General features: G+C 41.8%; 1 protein-coding gene across 2 annotated transcripts; it reads right to left on the bottom strand.

The window, feature by feature from the left end:
• Positions 1 to 370: 370 nt before the first annotated feature.
• On the bottom strand, positions 371 to 21213 carry atg2a (autophagy related 2A). Of its 2 annotated transcripts, none has more exons than XM_074673817.1 (42): positions 20654 to 21213; positions 20170 to 20332; positions 19587 to 19736; positions 19358 to 19460; positions 17321 to 17465; positions 16871 to 17116; positions 16652 to 16751; positions 15483 to 15647; positions 14582 to 14724; positions 14288 to 14366; positions 13840 to 14089; positions 13488 to 13629; positions 13125 to 13223; positions 12866 to 13021; positions 12335 to 12608; positions 11879 to 11951; positions 11619 to 11793; positions 11373 to 11515; positions 10834 to 10946; positions 10582 to 10739; positions 10088 to 10220; positions 9764 to 9948; positions 9603 to 9683; positions 7689 to 7795; positions 7497 to 7589; positions 7272 to 7342; positions 6603 to 6679; positions 6252 to 6422; positions 5900 to 6026; positions 5585 to 5808; positions 5253 to 5482; positions 5035 to 5170; positions 4567 to 4788; positions 4373 to 4474; positions 4124 to 4208; positions 3793 to 3946; positions 3622 to 3691; positions 3447 to 3529; positions 3203 to 3324; positions 2926 to 3080; positions 2635 to 2793; positions 371 to 2067 (listed from the first exon to the last, which is right to left on the bottom strand). In XM_074673817.1, exons 1-42 carry the CDS (start codon positions 20822 to 20824, stop codon positions 1831 to 1833), a joined length of 6072 nt encoding a protein of 2023 aa, XP_074529918.1. In that variant the 5' UTR covers positions 20825 to 21213; the 3' UTR covers positions 371 to 1830. The 2 variants fall into 2 exon arrangements, with proteins under 2 accessions (XP_074529918.1, XP_074529920.1); XM_074673819.1 differs by having other exon boundaries at positions 9764 to 9945.
• Between the last annotated feature and the right edge of the window lie 131 nt (positions 21214 to 21344).

Genomic DNA, 21344 nt, shown 5'->3' with positions numbered 1-21344 from the left:
CGTCAAAGAGAGATAAAAAAAAAAAACCTAAATAACTGTTATCTAAATTTTAAGATCTACTTTGTGGTCTTTCATTATCATCATCTGACACATTAGCTTGAACTTGCATTCAAGCTCATTAGGCAAACACTTCTTCCGTCTCATTGTATAAAAAGCTTGTAACCACTCCCTCAGGCCCAAAATGAAAGTAACAATAACAAAAAAACAAACAAATCAAAAGGCAGTGTGGCTAATGGAATTATATTTTATGTAGCAAATGTAAATAGTGTAGGAATATTTCTATGTACATTTATCATCCATCATAAACTTTAGCCTTGACTGTTAGCAAAAAATACCAGACAAAGATGGATTTCACTTTTTATACTCTGTTTTTTATTTTTTGTATTAATTTTGTATACTCCTTGTCTTTGTATTATACAGGTCATTCATACAGTTTATGATATAGTAAATAGTAATTACACACAAGAACTGTAACAAGCATCAACTTCTCAACCTCAGACATGCGCGTCTCTCACACAAACACACACACTCCCTCTCATACACATACAGAGGAACACGCGTCCCTTACACTTAAAAAAAAAAGAGATAAAAATGTAAAACATTTAAACCACAAACCCCCCAGTTTTTCATCCTCAAACGTCACCAGCTTCACATCCTCTTAACTCATATTTTGAAAACAAGTATGACAATACTTATACTTTGACAAAATTATAAAAGAAAATAGCGATACATTTAAAAAAATGCAGGAAGGCAACTAAAGAAGTGAACAAAGCATTTCTGAAGTCAGAGGAGGGTATTTCAAACCCCAGTCTTTGAATTTTTATGGAAACAAAAGTACAAACAAGCTGCAGATAGAAGACTGATGAGCTGAAATCTGGACAGTTTACTGCGATTGATGTGACTTTATAAAGCTTGACAGAATCCAACATGCTACTAAGTTAAGAGGCGTTGTGTGATCTGGTCTCTATTCAGTCTGCTGTGGATCAATATGAGCCAGTATACGATGTTATTGTAGTAGAGAGGGTACAGGACTGGGGAAGGCAACACAAACTAGCCTGTAAAAGGGCACTCTGCAGGGCTTATGGCACAAATAACAGCACTGAGAGAAGCAGGTTTAGGCCAATGACACTGAGCTGTGCTCTTCTGTGAAGCTCTGGTGATAATCTACCAACATTTAAAGACTTTAAAATGTGCTCTGTCTTTGCTCTGAAGAGCTCAACTTGCCAATTTGTTACAGCATCAAAGGAGAAACTGTTGATGTGATTCTGTTTACATCTGCTGATCAGTAATTAGGAATCAACAAGAATTTAGTTTCTTGAAAGAGTCTTGGACCTGATTTTATGTATATTGTCCACAAAAAAACAGAATCTGGCTGAATTTTGAACTTCCAACCTTGAGAGTGATAGTCTTACGTGCCCTTGGCTGAGTTGAAAATGATGGTGATATGTTTGCACAGACAGTAAGAAGGACCTGCAGACTAATGAGTCACTGAGGAAGAGTAGTATAAAGAGGGCTCTTGTTGAATGCAGAAAGTGATTAAAGATCATGTTTGATGGAGACACACATAACACTGGGTGTTAACACTGCAGTAGTCGTTAGTCTATGCTTTGTTTTGTTTTTGCATTGGAGCACACACACTCTCATTAGTCCACACATAAATGCAAATACACATTCAAACCATGGAATCACTTCCCCAGCCAAGACTTTCCCAAATCATAATCTCTCTTCCTCACACTCACTCTCACTCTCTCTCTCTCACACACACACACACACACACACACACACACACACACACGCACACACACACACTGAGGCAAAAAAAAGCCATCATCATTCCTGGCCATCCTCAGTGCGCCATTTCAAGAAGTCCTCCTTCCGTGCGTCCGGTTTGATCTGGTTCCGCATGCCCCCAAGCAGATTGGAGGTGGCTTCTGAGGCCACAATCAAAGGTCGGACCACAGTGGGTGGGATCTGCCGGAGGACGCCGCCCACAGCACCAGGCAGACCTTTTTGCTCGTGGCCACGGGATGCTACATCACACAAGGTCTGAGCTGTGTCAATCACACCCTGAGGGATGAGAGAGGAAAAATAATGCAGGACATTTAACACGCATCAGAACAGGCTACAGCTAGAAAATACTACTGTCTGTTTAGTGAATTATTTTTAAGTCATTAAAAGTACTATAGATAAATGAAATCCAGGACTTAACTTAACCAACAAGATTCATACTGTAGAAAAAAAGAAAGTTTACTCAAAAATCTTGAAACAGCCAGGTTTTTATGTTCTGACTGAAAAATGAATGACAATTAGCTTTTTTTCTGACAGCAGTCACATGGTGAAAGTATGCTCATGTCAAAAGAGTATGACAGCTGGGATACCTGCTGATCAAAAGCAGGATGTGGTTAAAGCTTCTGATTTGTGAGTGGATACATTTTTTTAATCATGTACATTTTGGAAAAGCAAGAAGAGGCATGAAGAAATGGATTGGAAAACTGTCTCTTCTTGGAACCTCTCTTGGTATCTCTCTATGTGATGAACCCAGAGAAAGAAGAAATGAAGATGACTACTTATTTTTGAAGTGTCTGTTTTGCAAGAAGGGTCCAGAGTCATATACATGATGCAGACTTTTGTTACCTCTCTGACGGTGTCGTAGGCCTTGGCAACACCTTCTCTGAGATCTGCAGGCTGGGCAGCCCTTCGTGGGCGACTGGAGGGGGCACGGCCTTCAGTGATGGCGTAGCGGTTCAGAGGAGGAGTTGGAGATAAGATGTCGTACACGGTCTCTGCTGTGGCCTGTGAGAGGAACAGACAGACATCAGCAATGGAGATTCAAGGTGTCAGTAACTGTTAAAGATGGACAAAATGTAAGCTGCAGAAGAAGACTTTGTGTCTGTTCTCTGGTAGAATCCCTCACAGACTAAGTACCTGTATAGCCTGCACAAGCCTGTTGCTGAGCTCCAGAGCAGCTGATGCTGTGGATGTGCCAAAAGACGCCGCCCCCCTCTGGAGACCTCGAATAATACGACCATCCTTTCTATACTGCTCTATGGGCAACCAGAACAGGTCTCTCACTCCGTGGACTGAGAAGCATGCAGACAGGGAGAGAGGGGAAAGGGAAATAAGCGTTCATTAAAGGATGAAAAAACATAAACACTAACAAGAAACAATCCACAGTGATACACTTGGAGCAGAAACGACTCACAAAGCTGGACCACTGAGTGCATGGGGCCTACACCTCCCAGAATGCCCGGCAGTTGATTCTTCCTGATATCTGTCAACCACTCTGTGACGGCGTATTGGATCACTTTGTCCACACCCAGGAGGCTAAGAAGACAGAAGAAAAACAGATACTTATTACTTAATACTCATTTTAAAAAGCTTAATGGCAGAAATTTCTTGAAGAAACAACAAGGATATCTATTATTAGAGAAAGCATGTATTAATACCCATGTCTGCAGCAGAGCCTCTTCAGCTTCAGCTCGGAGCAGTTAAGCTGAGCTAAACCGATCAGAATCCCTGCAAACGTTCCCTGACGGTCACAGAGAAGGCAGAAGGAGAGTTAAAATACAACATATCAGGTTATTTGTGTAAAGTTTCTGATTGGTTTGCATGACCTCTCACCTGTTCAATGACCACATGTTTACCATGGTAGTCTAGCCAGATAGGCACTTCAGAGGTAAAACGAAACTCCCTAAAATATGCAGGTGAGAAATGAGACACCACATCAAATATCACACCTGAGAACATTTCAACCTGTGAGTGTATATTTCTGGTGAACCCATGTTTAAATACCGGAAGTAGATGGGCTGTTCTGAGGAGGAGGTGGAGCCGGCGGAGGAGGAGCTCTGCTCACTGTAGGTAGTTTCAACAGATGCTGTGAGGTCGGGTCCCAGCCCAGCAGCCGACTCAGCTTCCTCAGATGCTCTCTGTGAGGGGTCTGCCTTCACTGGAGATACATGAAATATATCATCATTATATGTTGTTATATTTTTCATAATATTATTAAAATCTACTCAAGTAATCTTTAGGACAATTGAGCCTGTTTCTCCGATCTTGATCATGATGGTAACATTAATCTTTGAAAAAAGCTTTCAACATTAATTGATCATCAGTCGTAGATCACCTTCAGCTGCAGGGTCCACAGGCAGGTATGGGTTAACAAAGGAAGCCAGGTTACTGAAAAAGTCCTTCAGGAAAAACAGCGCATCCTGGAAGAAAATATGGCAGGGATAAAATGATCAAAATGAAACATTTCTGGTTTTAGTTTCTACTTTCTGTTCAGTGAAAGTACAAAAAAAACCCTATGTAAAGCTGCCTCTGGGTGTTGTGCACTCTGAAATTACATCCAAGTTTGTATTTCAGTCTAGGTTACCTGGTCGATGTTAAGTCGTAGTGGCAGCAGGCTGACTCTAAGGCAGCACTCTGGACCACCGAGACCAGACTCTGGACAAACCTGCAGGGCCTTCACTGTCAGCTAGAAAAAGACAAAGCACAGTCATTTAATTAGATACTTTATCCCTAATTAATTTTTTTTAATGTGTTCAATAGTAAGATCTCATCCCTCACCATGTTGGAGTGGGCGCGACGCGGCATGCTCTCACTGGTGTAGAGGTAGAGGAATTTGTTGATTTGTGAGGAGGCCAGTCGGTCTCGAACCTCCAGTTCTTGGACTATAAAAACCTGCCGAGAAAGGGGCTGCTCACCCCCAGGACAAACACCTGCTGCCAATGACCCCTCTCCCTCCTGCCCCGCTACGATCACCGGGTAGGTCTCATGCTGGAAGGACACCTAGAGGACAAAAGAGAAAGATTAATAAGATTTAGGTGGAAAGAAAGTTACGCAAGTGACACATGCTTTTTTTCTGAAGAGAAGATGAGATGATCAGGACTACTCATTTTTATAAAATATGAAGTCAGTTTGTGTTTTGCTCAGCAAAATAAGCTGGAACCAAGGAGGAAAAATGAGTCCCAGATTAGAAAATTAGAAACATTAGAACATGAATTCTTAACTTTAGAAGTTTAACATAATTTGTACCTTGGTGAGCTGGATCTCCATCAGCAGTGTGTGCTGACGCCCACTCCCACCCGCCCAGCGCCAGGAGTTCTGGGGACGAGAGGAGCCTACAGGGCGAGATGGGGACCCGCGGACACCAGCTGAGACTGAGCGACCTCTGAGCAGAGAAACAGACACTTATCAGTTGCATGTACTGTAAAATAAGCTAAATCTCTGTGTATTTCAGAACCTACTATTACCGAGTTGCATGTTGGGCGTGGATGGACATCGGCTTGCCACCAAAGTCTTTGCCCCCATAAAGATGCCAGACCACAGAGATCTCCCGCAAAACGACTCTGCTCTGGGGCACTGGGAAGCGACTGGGGGCTCGGAGTAGGTCAGAGCTGCCTCGAGGCCTGGAGAAATGACTGTCCTTCACTCTGATTGGCCCCGAGGACAACACTGTCACTACAGGCTCCCCGTCCCTGGGCTGCAACAAATTCAAAGCCATGAAGATTTTTTGTGTGATCATTTGAAGAGCATTTCAGAAAAAGGGGAATAAAAGATAATAAAGTAAAGGGGGGGAACCCACAGGAATGCCCATGCCAGGAGCCTCCAAGATGCAGAAGTCATCATTGTCGGTGGAGCCCTCAGAGCCTTCCTCTGACATCATGTCTGCTTGTGCCTCTGTTGCTGTGGCAACCAGTCCATCAAGCTCAGAGTCATCACCCAATGGGACAGACGAACTGCCCTTTGGAGCTTCCCCTGGGAACAGGTAGACAGAGACAGGCGAGCCTCTGGGCATGGAGGGCGAACCTGGTCAAACGTAGAGAAGGTGATCAGTGAGTTTAAGAAGAATTCTTCCAGTGTTCTCTGTTCAGAGAGAAAAGGAGACAAACTGCAGCACCTGGATCCAGATTCTCCTCTCGTCGGCTCCTCTCTGTGTCTATTAAGGCGTCGGTGAGGTCGTACTGGTTGATCTCTGCGGTTTCAGCTGGAGGACAGGGCGGCACAGCTGCAGGACTCTCTGATAGCTTACAAGAGAAAATGTCAAACAAACATGAGAAGTTAATGTCATCTCGAGACCATTTTCTAAATTTTATAAAACCACTGTGTTCACTTCAACGATGACACTAAAATATAGGGCTCAGTTTTTTTTGTTAAGACCAAACCACAATGTCCCTCTATGTGGGAAACACACTGAGACAAATTTGACAGAAGAACAAAAACATGGTTTACTCTTGGTGCACCGGACTTACTGGTAGTTTCTGGCCTGCAATTTCGGTGGGTGAGGTGTGCCGTGGCGGGGGATGGAGGTCACCCTGGGAGACCAGATACTGCAGCATATTGACCAGGGCGGCGCAGGAGTCAGCACAGGTATGAAGGTGTACCACATTGTTGGAGCAGCGGAGCTCAAAGAGAGGCTGAGTCTGCAGAACAGAGGGTGATACAGAAAAGACAGAAATGTGTATTAATTTTAAATGTAAACATAAAACAGCTTTGATTGGTTACATAATGGACGATGATGAACTCTACATGCTGGGGGATTCAGTGGTGGCTGAGGGAAGGTGAAGGGAAACACAGGTGAATAACAGATGACATAAACTCACAAGTTTTCCTGCGTCACTGCCTTTCCATGTGGTGATGGCCAGTTCCAGGAGGTCAATGTCCAAAACACACACGTAGTCTGTGTGACACAGACACAGGATCTATTTTCACTTTTGGCAGAGTTTAATTCATTTTCACCCCTGTTAATGTCACAGAATCTTGTAGAGACCCTAAAATAAGACATTCATTACAACATGATGACATCCTCCTTAAACACCTTTAAAAGCACCACAGCTAGCATTTTGTGCTAGTTTTACATCTTAAAGGAATTTTTCACAAGTGGTAAAATAACTGTTGGGCAGTAAGTCCTCTGAGGATTTTTGGACTAGAAGAAATATGGGACCAAATGTTTTTTATCCTAATCTGAATTTTAAAACCCATTGAGAAGTCTGGTCTGCATGTAATATCTATGGTTTTGTTCTTTTGCACATGGGGTCAGTTCACACCTGAAAAATAAATAAAAAATAAAACTAAAAATAAAACAAAAAATCAAATAAAAATAAACAACTTTAAGAGCCAGAAAAAAATGGACTAAAATAAATTCAAATCGGGAACCAAGATTGAGTAGGGATATATAAAAAACTAAACCAACAAACCTTGCTACTCAGAAACATTAAGGCTTCAAATGTTAAAAAAGTGTTAACAGCAAAGTCAAGAGTTGTGTTTTTTACCCCGCCTCAGGTCCACGGTGTCAGTCTCACATTTGTCAGAGAGGTAGAGAGCAGAGTCATCCAGGATGAACCTGACAACACAACATCACAAAAACACATCAGCACTGTTAGTTCATACAGTGTGACACACACTTATGAAAATGTTTAAAGCACTCTACGGAAATTGAGACTGTGATTTTATTTAGGGAATATTTTCATTTGTTTTATTTCAAAGGCGTCTTGTACCTGAGGTGGAAGGTGGCAGTGTCAACAATGATGTTACTGGACAGAGAGAAGGACTCCGCAGTGAACAATACTCGCAAAGGGAGATACAGAGGTCTGGTAAAAAGAAATATTGAAGATGTCAATGAAAAAAAACTGAAACTAATTAATGCTTACTATCATTTCAACAGAGGGTTTATTCTTTTTAGTTTATACCTGTAGTCGACAGCACAGGTAGCAAGGTGTGTGTGAAGGACAGTGATCACAGCAGGTGCTGTGTATCCCAGTATGGGATCGTCAATGACATCCAGAAAGTCGACCAGCTGAAACAAGTAAACACAAACTCAGTTGACGGTAACATCTGAAAAACACCCACTGTGTGTGACTCCAGTCCAGCGAATGGCTTTTTTAAGCATGAGTGTACCTCTTTAACTGGAAATTCAAAGGATCAAATGGCTTTTGCTGGAATAATGACGGTCTGCAGATACATTCTGTTGCACAAGTTGTTCTGGTAAATCATACTAGCATAGTGATATTGTATAGTCATTATCTTTGGGAACAAGAAAAATCAGTGTGTTTTTTGCATGGCTTTTCATTATGAGGGAGAACAGGCTGATGTTAAATGCGGCTCCCAGCACAATGGCTATTTTCTGTGTCCAACCATCTGTGCCTGTATGCATGTCCAGCCGTCACCGAAGAAAACAGACCGTTTGTACTAATGGTGAAAAAAAAAAATTGATTAGCTTTATGCATGAGCCATGTTAGGTAAAGAGCATTAAATTTAATGGAGGTATTCCCCACCTTTACAGACTAACAGCAGGATTCTCCAGCTCCTGCTTGGTTGTTTAAAGGCATCGCGCAATGCGTTGCCGTTTGAGATGGAATATGCAAAGACAGTAGACAGTCCTTTGGAAAGGTGGCAAATTTAGATTTAGGAGACAAGAAAATATTTTAGATGAGATAAGGGAGGCAACTAAAGCCTCCAACTGCTGTCAGTTTTTCAAGCTTGAAATGCTCTTTGCCTGGGTCCCTCCAAGGTGTGTGGTGAAATGCTGGAGTTGCTGCTTTAAGAGTTTTTCATCAAGGGACTGGGGCATTGCAGCAGCGTTCGTATTGCTTATTTTATTATTGAGGTTTTTTACTGATTGACTCACTAATAACAGCTAATTGTCTATATGTATTATCCTACTCAAATCTTCATTACGTCGGTGGAAATATTTTTTTCTTTAAGCGTCTCTCAGTCAGACCATTACCGCTCACCAGGTTTGCTGCTGTTCATGAGTGGTACACATGTGCAATTTGACTTTGTTTGATGGGGTTTTCCACAAGGTTTACCTTAATTATGATGTAATCTGCCCCTTTGTTGCTTTCATGGTGTAATTAGTTAACTGGATGATTATGTGCAGTCAAGCGTGCGTCAAACACTGCAGGAAAACAGGCCGTTCAGTAGTAGTACTTTGGACTAATGGCCACTTTTTGTTTAATGACTAAACGTGCATGCAGGCCCTGGACTTTTGTACAATAAATCCTATTTTCTGATTGGAAAGTGATGCCACTTTTTGTTCCCTGTAATGTTGTGAGTGTGGAAAGTAGAGTTTTTAACCTATGGCACAATGTATTGGACATAACATTACAGGCAAGTATATTAAAGTTTTACATTTTTTTTTAAATCTTTTCATTATTTTGTTTTGACATCCTGTATTCAATTTCAGTTCAGTTTTATTTAGTATCTAAAGCAGGTTTTCTAGTTTCGTTTTTAGTTAAAAAAAACCCTTTTTCATTTTTGTTTTTAGAAGTTTTATTATAAGTTTTCATCTTTTTGTCATGGGTGAGATTTGAATTTTCCCTTGGGCAAAAAAATTGATATCTAGAGGCTGCAGCTGAAAATGTAAAAAAGAACAACTCTGTTTTTAATTAGGTGATAAATGCAAGAAATAAGAGAAACAACTGGAAATACCCAGAAATAACAACAAATCTAACCAGAAATACAGAACATATTGCTAATAATAACTGTTAGGAATTCAGAGGTTTTTTTAGGATAATTAAGGATAATTCACTTTTCATTTTGGATCAACAGGACAGTAAGAAGACCCACTGATATCCACAAAAACCCGACTCAGCTCTTCTTACCTGCTCGTGCCAACTGTGATTAGTCTGAGTCATGTAATGTCGCATTGTGGCACCTTGAAGTCTGAGGGCAACCAGAAACTCCTGTAAGGGAAAGAGGAACCAAATGATTTCAGATCTTAACTAGAACAAGCTGAAAACTCAAACACTACAGACAGACTTACCTTCACACTCCTCTGAGAGTCCAGCGTGATTTTGATGGCTGTGGACAACATCTGGAGCTCCCCCTCCCTGCCGCTCACACTGCTCACACCCACCTCTGTGGGGTAGATGGTGGGGTCCAAGTGCTTTGGAGGAGTGAAGTTGGGCATTTCTAACCTCTGTGGGATGGGGGTGTCTTTGACCACTGCTGTATTGGTGTCAAAGGATGGGTCATGATGTATTTCAACATTTTCAGCAGAGCATAAAGTATAACTAAGTATAACCATGAGAAGAAAATATGGATTATGTTATAGACAAATGTTTGAAAGTGAAATGACAATGTAAACCTCGATGGTAGAGTTCAACTTGTCTGCTCTCCACACACAGGAAGCTGAGATTAGGGTCATTCTGATGCTGTGCAACACTAAATATCTTCCCTCCTTCCAGGTCAAGCACAATTTCTCCATGACTCTGGTCCTCCTGAATAAATTAGATGCAACGGAAATAAATAAGAACAAAAAACAATAAAATTAATGAACGCATGGTAAAAAAAAACCCCCACAGTAAATAAAGAATAATTTAAGAAAGAGTTATTTTAGGTCCTTTGAACAAATTTACATCAAGTACTCTGGGTTCAACTTGCACAAAATTACAGGGTTTTCTGCTCTTTGAGATATAGATATAAATATAAAATAGTGCCTTAAAGTGATAAAAACATCATTAATTGTAGTAATTACTGTAGGAGTAACATTTTGAATAAAAAAAGGATATGAAACGTTAAGCAAAAAATGATTCACATGAAACGTCCTGCAGTGCTGCTGTCCTCAGCCCCGTGGCTTACCTTCTTGTCTGTCCTGGCTTGGAGCCGACCTTTGCTGATGATCACAGTGAGGGAGAGCAGGCTGAGGTTGTGGTTTGGACGAGGTGCTGACTGTTGTGTCTTCCCATCCGTCTCGCTGGCCATGTAGAACTGAGGCTCGTCCTCTTCTGAATCAGAGTCTGTGGTAAAGATTGAGAAGAACAGCCTACATGCTATTATGTCTCACAGAGCTTCATGTTGTCTGAGTTTTTCCATTGCAGCAGTCAAACTCACCGAGTCTAAAGGCTGACTTGCAGAGCTGAAACTCGTCACGATGATGGCGGCTGTGGTCTGGGCTGTTGGCCGAGGGTGGAGGTGGCTCCCACATCAATAGATCATTATTGATTCTTTTGGATAGAGGGGTGGTGGAAAATTAATATAACATCTGGTTCATGATTTAAGACCAAAGTAAAGACTGGAAACGAACAAAGCTGGAAGACGAAGCCATTTGTTACATAACAGCTCTAGAGAACGGGTCCAAAACAATAATGTTTGCAGGGCAACAGAGTGCATTTTGGACCACCTCTCCTTGTTACTTGTTCAAAAAAGGATCTTTCTCTCATGAAAGAAATGAACTTTTACATTAACTTAGTGTATTCTATGTGCTGATGCTATAGCTCCTGTCACGGTGGTTTCTGGTTAAACTGTCCATGAAACTTTGCTGCATGTCATCCCCACACTCAACTTTTAATATTTCCTGTCTCTCTTCAGCTGTATACCTGGATGGTGTTATCTAAAGAGATGCTTTCCCACTGGTGCCACTGTTGATATACCTGTTGTAAATGCTCTGAAAGGCCTGTTTGCTTGGCAGCAGGATGTAGGCCAGTGGGAAGCTGATATCCACAGCACACTGACACTGGGTGACACACTGCGCCTGAAACTGACGCATCTCCTCTGGGTCTGCTGGAATCACCATCTGAAACACGAACAGTGGAGAAAAATGTGTCAAATCTGGAATCCTGATGTTTCATTGATTTCTGTGTGTGTGTGTGTGTGTGTGTGTGTGTGTATGAGAGCACCTCTTCCGTCTCAAACATGGTGCGGTTTGAGGAGAATGGGGAGCTAGTTTTGTCGTTGAGTTCACAGTGACTTTCAAAGAAAGCGGCCCCCATGTCTCGGATCAGGCCGAGGTTCATCCCATCCAGACCTCCGGAGGGGCCCTGAGCTTCACCTCCACGCACACGCACAGATATCCTGCTCACAGATGAGAGGAATTAAAGAGCATGTCTCAGAAAATTTCGAAGAATTCAACTAATGACTTCATGTCAGCGCGACTAACCTGGGTAGAGAGTCGCGGTTCTTTTTCACCCTGATGCAGGGAAAAGAGCCGCCTTCCCAGCCCTCATATGAGCCTGTTGAGAAACAGAACTTAGCTCTCTGTAGCAGCTCCACACTTTAAAAGTTCAAAAAAAGCGTCTGGCTGTTTAATTTATTCATAACAAGTTCTTTGGAGACATGATTTGTAAAAATGCTTAGAGTGACAGAAAATGTAAAAAACTGTGTACACAATCATCTGATCTTGTTAATATGTTGAAGTTTCTGACAAAGACTTTTCCTTTGAAAAGAGCACATCTCAGGTTTTCGGACCCGTAAAGTTTAAGTCAGTGGCTCTACAGGGAGCACTGAATGGATTTCACAGCTGAAGTTATTTGAATTGAAAACATTCCAGATCTTCTATTTTAAGCAACAAGTTCTGGCCGCTGTAACTAATTCATAAAGCTGAATATATTCCCACCGTGCAGGTCGGTGAAGGAGGCCTCCAGCAGCTGGGTGAGGCAAGGGGCCCATGGTTGTCCAGGGGTAATCTGCTCAGACTGGAGGTCTGGAGCCTCCTGGTGCTTTAACTCCAAATCTGTCAGCTCCAGCACCAAGGTCTCCTGCCTCACCACCCTTTGGGTTGGAGGTCGGCGCTTCGGTAGGGGGCGTAGGTCAGGCACGGGGAATCGCAGTCTCAGGATTGCGTGGGGGGAGAGGAGGGTGAAGGAGGAGCACAGCTCGCTGCTCTGCGTCTGAAGGGAAAGAGGAATCTTATATTATTTATCACAGATATCAGGACAGATGTTTGTAGATCAGATAAAAAAATCTTACATGAAAACTCATGACTGAAAAATAAAGCATTAATGAGTCATTATGAGTTTCCTCTAAAAGACCATGTACCAGGTGTGTGTTCTTCATTTAGTTTCTGACTATTGCATAAAATAACTTTTGATTATTTGCTGTATTTTTTGGCATCCTCATTATAAATCACACATATTCTCTTCTTTACCTGCATGAGTCCTGGACCAGCAGTCTCTGAGGGACAGTGGCTGAAGGCTTTGCTCAGTCTCTCAAGACGGCTGATCACATCCAGGTCGAGCTCAGCGCTCAGCTCTGCCAACTCCACCCGCACTATGCTTTCCTGCCGAACTATGCGCTGTTTACCCTGCAAAATGCACAAACAAAACCATGCAACCATGAAATTAGCATGTAAGCACCAGGCCTAAGGTAACTGTGTGTTTGTGTGAGTGTGTGTGTGTAAAGCTTACCTTACGCAGGTGTTTTTCAGTGAGGCTGTAGTGTAGCTGGGCACATGGTCTGGCGGCAGCTCCGACTGTAAACAAACCAGCTTTCTGAAACTGAAGGAGCTGAGAAAAAGAGAGGGATCATGTTCATGTTTCTCCGTCATGACTTTAAAATGACAGTCAGATGCGAATAAATTCTTCATAATATAAACAGAGTATAACTTTGATAGAAACAGCTAGAGATTCAGATTTCAGACCTTTATACAGGATGTAGGTTTGAGTAAAATATTAGAAGCTTTATAAAGTAAGATCCTGAGTCAGAGATATAATCAGGTTAATTCTTACAGAGGGAAAAAGAGAAACGTGCACAAACAAACAAGTTCTTACCTCACTGTACTGAGGCTTTCCATCCTCCCAGAGGCACTCTAGCAGTTCCAGTCTGCTGAAAGAAAGGTCAGAGGTCACGGCTCGACTGTGGCGTCTCCCACTCCTCATCTCACAAGCAACCTGCACTGCTGCTCCTGTCACCCTGAAGATGGAGAATGACATGGGTGAAGAGAATGACACCAACACTGTCAGCTACCAGAACATTTAAAACACATAACAACTTTGTACATGTGTGTCCGTGTGATATATACTTAATATAGCTTCATGAAATTGTTTTGATGTTCAATAAGGAAGAAGTAAACATAAATGTTGAACCCCCCCAAAAAAATTATATGTGTTAGTGCTTCTCTACCTGAGATGGGAGAGTGGACAGGCTTTGGCAAAGCCGCCTCTCAGATGGTGGAAGTCTCTCTCACTGAACATGCTGTCTTTGAAGAACGCAAGCTCCCGAAAAAACACCTGAGACACCTGATCCAATGATGATACTCCTTCAGGCTTTGAGGGGAGATCCTCCTGCAGCAGGGTCAGGGTGAGGCCACCAAGGGTCAGGCGTAATAAAGAATCAGGCTTCAGCTGCTCTGCCTGGCCACTGTGCGAGCGTCCTACAAGAAGGAAGAAAGATCCTTTTTTTCCTTACACATAAATCAGAAAATATACATATGCATTTTTCATGTGGGTCATTTCTCACAAAGCAGGAGAGAAAACTTTGGGTGAGGATTAAAAACCTTTAAAAGAATAGCTTAAACCATATCGAGGTTTGTTAAATCCTGGATATTATGGAAATCAAACAGCAATTTTACCTCTAGTCCTCATGCCTGACTGGGGTAAACTCGACAGACAGCCTGCCACAGGATACCTCCTGGGACAGTTCACCATGCCCTGAGGGGAATAAAAAGTGGGAATGTAATTACCCGAGGCCGAAACATTTAAAAGTTTAACTCTTGTGCTTTTAGAGACAGAAAGAATGATGACATATTTCAGAAAAATCTTCGACTTGAAAGCATCCAAAAATAAAAACAAAATCTATCACTGGAATGATCAATCCAGTTAAACTAAATGAGAATAATTAGACACACAAAGAACACAGCTTGTACCTGTGCAGACAGCACTGCAGGTTGTGTGAAGCTGGCAAGACTCTGAGTAGAAGACTCCATATCGCTGTCAGACAGCTCACTGCCAGAGCGAACAGACGTCACGCTACTGTTCATCCCAGCAGGACCCATGGAGTAAAACATTTCTGCAAGCAAACACACAAACATACTGATTAACACAGCACATGGTAAATGTACACTTTGTGTCACACTGCTAGAGATGGGTACCTTTCACATTTGAAATGATATGGTACTAATGCCCGGTACCTAGCAACCGGTATCAGTAATCAAGAGTACCAATTTTGTTTTCTTTGTGTGTGTTTGTGCGGTAACAAATATTAATTTGTTTAGTAATAAAATCTCAACATTTTAAATTTAACATACCTATTGTTCAATAAATAACCTTGCAATTTTGTGGTCATGTCCAGCATGGAAAATCATCTACTGTTTCACTCCCTCACACTCAAAAGGATGCATGCAGGTACCTAAATATTGTACCTTTTGATTTTGAGTGGATCGGTACTCGGTAATCGGTAATACAGACAGAATTCGGTTGGTACCTATAAAAGTACCTGGTTCCCAGCCCTACATAATGCAGAGGTGCAACAGGAGTGTTATGTTGTTTTATTAAAAACTAAAGACTGAAACCTCAACACTGAGGACGTTTAAGGCTTGAGGGGTCTTTTACAATCTAAACAGCCAAGCCAAAGACAAATATTGTGCATTGTGACATTCACAAGCCTGTTTGTTAACCTATATATGCTGTACTGCCAGGTCTGCATTTAAAACTTTAAACTTCTGCACTTTAAGCCACAGCAGATTGTTTTGTAACAAACCCCGGGTCTGCTGAGGTTTTGATGAATCTCTGTCTGACACTTTATGAGCGAACCAGTGCTCTCTTTACCTCCATTCTCCAGGCTGGTGACGTATGGCTCCATGTCGGGCTCATCGTCCCACTCCCTGTCTCTGGGGCTGGAGCCTAGCTGCTTGCTGAGGTCTTCCTCAATCATCCGCAGGTCGTCTGAGTCTAATGGACGACTGTGCACTCCACCACTCTTGGTCTCAGGCTCTAAAGGAGAGAGGAGAAGGAAATAGACATTTATGTGTCTGAGAAGGAAATGTAGCAGAGGTTAGAGTGTGACACTAAGTCTGTGACTATACTCTCTTAATACAACAAGGTATCATTAAAGTGTATCATTAAACATTCCATTTTTCTGTCAGGGGCTAAAAGTTATGTTTAGATTACCAAACAGTTTCTTGACACAGAAAAGGTAAGAGGTAAGTAGTGGATCTAATTCTTTATTATTGTACAAATGCAGAATAGGAACAGATTTGCCATCTTTGTTTTGAGCAGATAGGATTAACTAGTTGATGAATGATCTCCATGTGTTCACATAACTGGTTTCCTCATGGCCTGACTACACTCAGGTTGCTTTTTGTTGAAACGGGCAAATCACAGTCAACTTTAAATGCAGTAAGTACGTGAATCAGTTGTTTTATCCACATTTTACTGTTTTTACCGCGATGACTGATTCTGACCAACAGACTCTCACTCAGCACAAATTTCTGAAAAAGGGAGTTTTAGTACGTAGGTCCCTCAGTTTGAAATCACACTGCAAGAGCAGAAATTCAAGAAAGTGTTTTGGCTCAGACTAAAAATGAGGTACGGTCACCTTAAAAGCCTTGAAACATGTCTTATTAAAACTGACATGTCAAGTTGATCGTAATCTGAAAATAATGTGTCAATTAATGTCTCACTTCTGTGGTTATGGTTGTTTGTTTACAGTTCTAAATGTTATTTGATTATGTATTTTAATCTGTTTTATTTCTCTGTCTCTGAAGCACTTTTTAACCTAGTGTTTTAAAAGTGAAATATAAATAAAATTCTGTGTATTTTTCCAGGCCACTAAAAAACATTGAAAACAAAGACTCAGACTTCTTCCTTGGAGTATTTCATAAAAGCATTGTCGCATGCGAAGGGTTCGATAATTAAAAAGTCAAACTGAAAAAGTTGGCTTCAGCCTTGTTCTGGGATAAATAAATGTTTATCTCTGTGGATTTGTTTTAACACACCTGTGTCGATATGAAGTGCTGCCAGCAGGTCCATCAGGTGAGTTATTTGATCTGGAGACAGCAGCATGTGGACACAGCCCACCTTCCCGTCCAATTCAAACTGAAGGATAGTGAGAAACAGATAATATACAGGAGGTTACATTAAATAAAAATGTTCATTGACTAATCATTCATGATGTTGCTAATCAAACACTGACACACATACACACACATACACACCTTGGGTCCTGGCAGCATGTCATTCTGTTTGATTTTGACCGTGGTTTCGATGAAACCAGAGCAGCTTCCAATGAGCAGAGGCTGAGATGGAGGACAGGGAGGAGAGGTCTGTGGCTTTGCCTCTTCTTCTTCCTCCTCCTCATCTGTGCCCTCATCATCATCATCTTCTTCTTCATCTTCCTTATCTTCATCCTCTTCTCCTTCACTCGCTGTAGCTGATTCAGGATGTTCCTCCTTGTGAGGAACCTAAAATGAGGAGAAATTTTAACATTTGAATCTGCTTGGGACTTAATAGTCAGTCCAGAAATGAGGAAAAATAACTTTTAAAAAAAAGCGTGAGCATAAGCTGTTAGTCTGATGAATCTTAAAAGTGAAAAAAATGACCAAATATAAAGTCAACAAAGAAAGATTTCCTGTAGAGAGCCTTTAGCAGGGCAGTGTGGGGGTCACCTGTGCTGTTCCGGTGCTGTCGTAGAAGAGCTGGACAGCGCTCAGCTGTAGGATCTTGTGCAGGAAGGCGGGCGGCTGGTGGATGTCGACAGGCACGGCAGTCTGGCTGGCTGGATCTCGCACCGCCTCGTCAAAATACTCCAGCCTGTAGAAACACAGTACAAACAATTGCGGTGTCCAATTAAAAACACTTAGATCATGAGAGTTGGAAAAACAAGATTATCTTGTAATGAAAAGAGAAGGTTTTTATTTTGAGGACAAATCCAAAATATCTTGTGTAAAAGTCTGAATCTATGGAACTACTCTCATTTTTTAAAGTTGTTAAGTACCCAATGTTTGGAATTAAAAGTTTGTGTCAACTTTCTGGTTACTAGATCAGAAAGATGGATCAGCACTCGCCTGTGTCATAAGTTAAAAACACCTCACAGAAGCTAAAGTGAATGAACATGACTTTGGTTTTTCAGTTAGCAGAAGAAGCACTTGATATTAAAAAGCTCTGCTCATGGTCACTGGACAGTCTGGCAGAAGTTCCCTCTAACCTTTAAATTCAAATCAGCTGTTCCCTCCCTCTCAAAAAAAACTCACATTTTTGAGCCAAACGAGGCCTGCTGGTCACTGACCTGAGATTAACACAACCATCCTGAGGAGCAATGTCAATAATCCACAAAAACATGACAGGTTCAACAGAGTCACAGTCACAAAAAAGCAACACAGGCACAGGACAGCAATGTAAAGAAAAAGAAAAACTCAATGACTACTAGGTGGTGAATCAAGTACAAGGATTGTTGGCAATGTCCACCATGTTTTTCAAAGAACTGTCATGAAGACACAGTTTGTGCATTTAACTCAACAGGAAAACAACATTAATCCACTTTACAAATCTTCCCTAAGTTAAGGCTACAAACTCTACCCCTGACACCTGCTAATGACCACACCTTAAGTTCAGTCTGACGTTATTTTCAGTCCCTGATAAAACCCTGCTCAGGGGAATGACCCTCTTGATGCTGACCCTGCTTAAAGTGAATCTCTCACTGAGGTTATCAGACGGCACAAGGCTAAGAAGAGTTGACAATAAGCAGTAAGCAGGGCAGGGGATGAAATCTAAGGCTTTCATTATGCTCATTCTCAATCCTTTCGTGATGACTGAGCTAATTTGAGAGCTTCAGTGTACTGACCACCAGCTAAGACTTACCCTGCTTTGGCTGATTTAAGGAAAATGAGCTGTGGGTGGAAATGGGATGGTTTGAAAAAGAAGGACAGAATATTCACAACAATCACTGATCACTGTGGTTTAGCTCAATTGGAGAAGCTTCGCCAATGGTGCCTTGGATCCTGTTTGTGATTACTGTTTGTTTTCCTCTTTTAAAGGGGCTGTAGGGCACTTTTATGTCTTTATGACCCACTTCTAAGTGCACTTGTTCACATCAGCACTTGGAGAAAGGAGCTCCACATCACAGTGTTACCAAGTGTGTGGGGAATAAAATCACATGCAGAAATACAAACCTAAAGTAATTCAAATATGTTTCAGCATCTACATATATGGAGACCTTATGCTATCATGCTCGAAGGCAACTCATGGTGAATTAACTTAACTTCTCTTAACATCGTAATAAAAATGCAGACATTAACTTAACTTTGTTTCATACAAAAATATCATGCTTGTTGAAGGTATGAAACAAGTAGTTTTGTAGTTTGAAACTGAGTCTTGAAGTCAGAGCCATCAAAGCTGTGCGCATCCTAACCAAAATGTGATTTATTATCAAGAGCAGTATTATCAGAGTAAATAAATTCAAGATGATTTTATGAACACCTTATTGCCAAATGAACTGTAGTCATTACTGGTGAAGCTGCATTTTTACACACCTCATAAACCTTGCTCTCTAAAAGTAAATCTTTTACTCACTGTATTGTTAACAAAGCTGATTTGTAGAAACTTCAAAACACAAAATCAAACACACTAAATCTCAAAGCATTTTCAATATTTGGGAAATTCTTGTTGTAAGTCTTAATGTTCAGCAAGTTTTGTCTGGGACCTACCGTTTGATGTGCACCTCTAAGGCAACACCTGTTTCCAGGTCCAGGGGCTGGTGCTCAATGCGAATGATAGTGTCTATGAAAGTGACTTTAATACGACGAAGGACTGTAAAACAAAAAACGAGAGACATGCGAAGTTTGATTGTTGTTGTTATTCATCATACCGTAAAAAAAAACGGTGTTGATAGTCTGTTGACACAATCACTTCTTAACACAGTCAAGTTTGGCTTACCTGTCTCTATGGTTTGTGCAAACATCTCGAGCCCTTCCAGCTGGGCAGGTGGCTCCTCTGATGTCTCTGGGGGGTCCTTCAGGCACTCCTGAGCCAGCTGCATGCTTGAGGTCATGCTTGATGACCAGCCCTGTGAGTCCCAGCTCCCACCTGAGTGCAAACATCAGAGCATAAGATCAGTACTTATGTACTTATTGAGTTTTTTTTTACTCAATCTTTTCAGTAGAAGTATAACAAACTAGAGCTGTGTTTTGTGCACAGTTCTTCCAAATGACTCAAATAAATTATCATTTATGGATGGTAAGAGGCCCTCACTTTCAAATCTTTACGCATATATCTTCTTCTGTATCACTTAAGTATCAAATTATACCAAAATACTTTCATCAAAAGCATTACATCAGCAAAAGTCTGGTACAACAGGAAAAAAGGACAGATCAATCTGATGTTGGAACAGAGACAGTATCACTGCATCAGATAAATCCCTGAAGAGTTTCTCTCTCTCTGTCTTTGTCTGACAGATGCTGACCTACTGATGGGGAAATCCAACAGGTTGACCCAAGGAAGAGCTTTAAGGACAACTTACTGGTGCGATACTTGGGTCGACATGTTATCTGTAGACCAGAAACTTCTAAGGTGCAGTGATCAGTCAGGAGGGCTTGCCAAGGGATGGTCACTTCTATGCCGCTTACAAAGCCATCCACTATCTCCAGAGGAGCACCAAGAGACTCCAGGAGCTCATTGACTGCCTGTAAATAAAAACAAAACAACAACTAAGACACACAATGTGAGTGAAAGAGGAAAGTAGAAAACCTAGTTTCATAGCCAAAATGGCAGAGAGATTTATGTCTATTTTCAGTGTTAAGACACCAAGGACTGAGTTCGTTGGGTTGATGATGTCCTTGCTATAAGAGTATTTCCTCGAAGAAATGGGAGCTAGGCTTTGGGCATGACGTTGGAGATTGTTGTTGAACTCGAGAGCAGTTGCGAAACAGTCAAGGGTGCACGAGTGTGGCAAAAACACACGATGGATACCTCTATGGTGTGGAGTTAACAGCCATAACACTCACCCAGACATCGAGGTTGATCTCTTTGATGACACCGCTGCCGTTGTACAGGTCCAAGCCCAGCTGGTCCAAGCTCAGTCGTTCCTGTAGAAAGTGACCGAGGTAGTGCTGTAAGAGGTACCGACAGGCCCGCTTCTTGATTGAGCCTGACCAGGGGAAAAGCCAGCGAGACATAGGGCCAGAGAGAGCAGGGAGAGGGAGCGAAGAGGTGACGGAGGAGAACGAGTGCGAGTACAGTCCTCTGGCAACTGCATAACAAACTAACACAAAGAGTGCATAAACAAGGAATGAGCCACAGCTAGCTACAAAGGGCTAAGGAAGGGGCAAACCGTAACTCTAGTTCTCCCCTAGGTTTGTCACAAAAACTCGAAAATCCTTTGTGCCAGGACCAACAACACTCCCTCGGTACTTGACGAGACGTCACTCTAAATGTATGTAGCCGAGTCGGTTCATATTTAAAATACGTTAGCGTCGAATTGAAGCGACAGGTCCTGTTTGCGTATCTCTTGTTTCAGGGTTGTTTATTGTTATCATACGCCAACTGATGGTATGGTCAACGTACGTGCGTCATGCGTAAAAGTGACGAATTAAGTCCGGAAGACTAGAACGTAACACAAGGCAGGCGCCATCTTGGTAAGGTCGTTCGTTTTGGGAAAGTTTCCGGTGTATCCATTAAATGGATGTCTTTTCTAGA

This window comes from Halichoeres trimaculatus, unplaced genomic scaffold, assembly GCF_033239565.1.
Source record: "Halichoeres trimaculatus isolate MK-OKI-2021-1 unplaced genomic scaffold, fHalTri1.1 fHalTri1_scaffold_7, whole genome shotgun sequence".
Taxonomy (NCBI): domain Eukaryota; kingdom Metazoa; phylum Chordata; class Actinopteri; order Labriformes; family Labridae; genus Halichoeres; species Halichoeres trimaculatus.
This window is presented reverse-complemented; position numbering and strand designations above follow the sequence as displayed.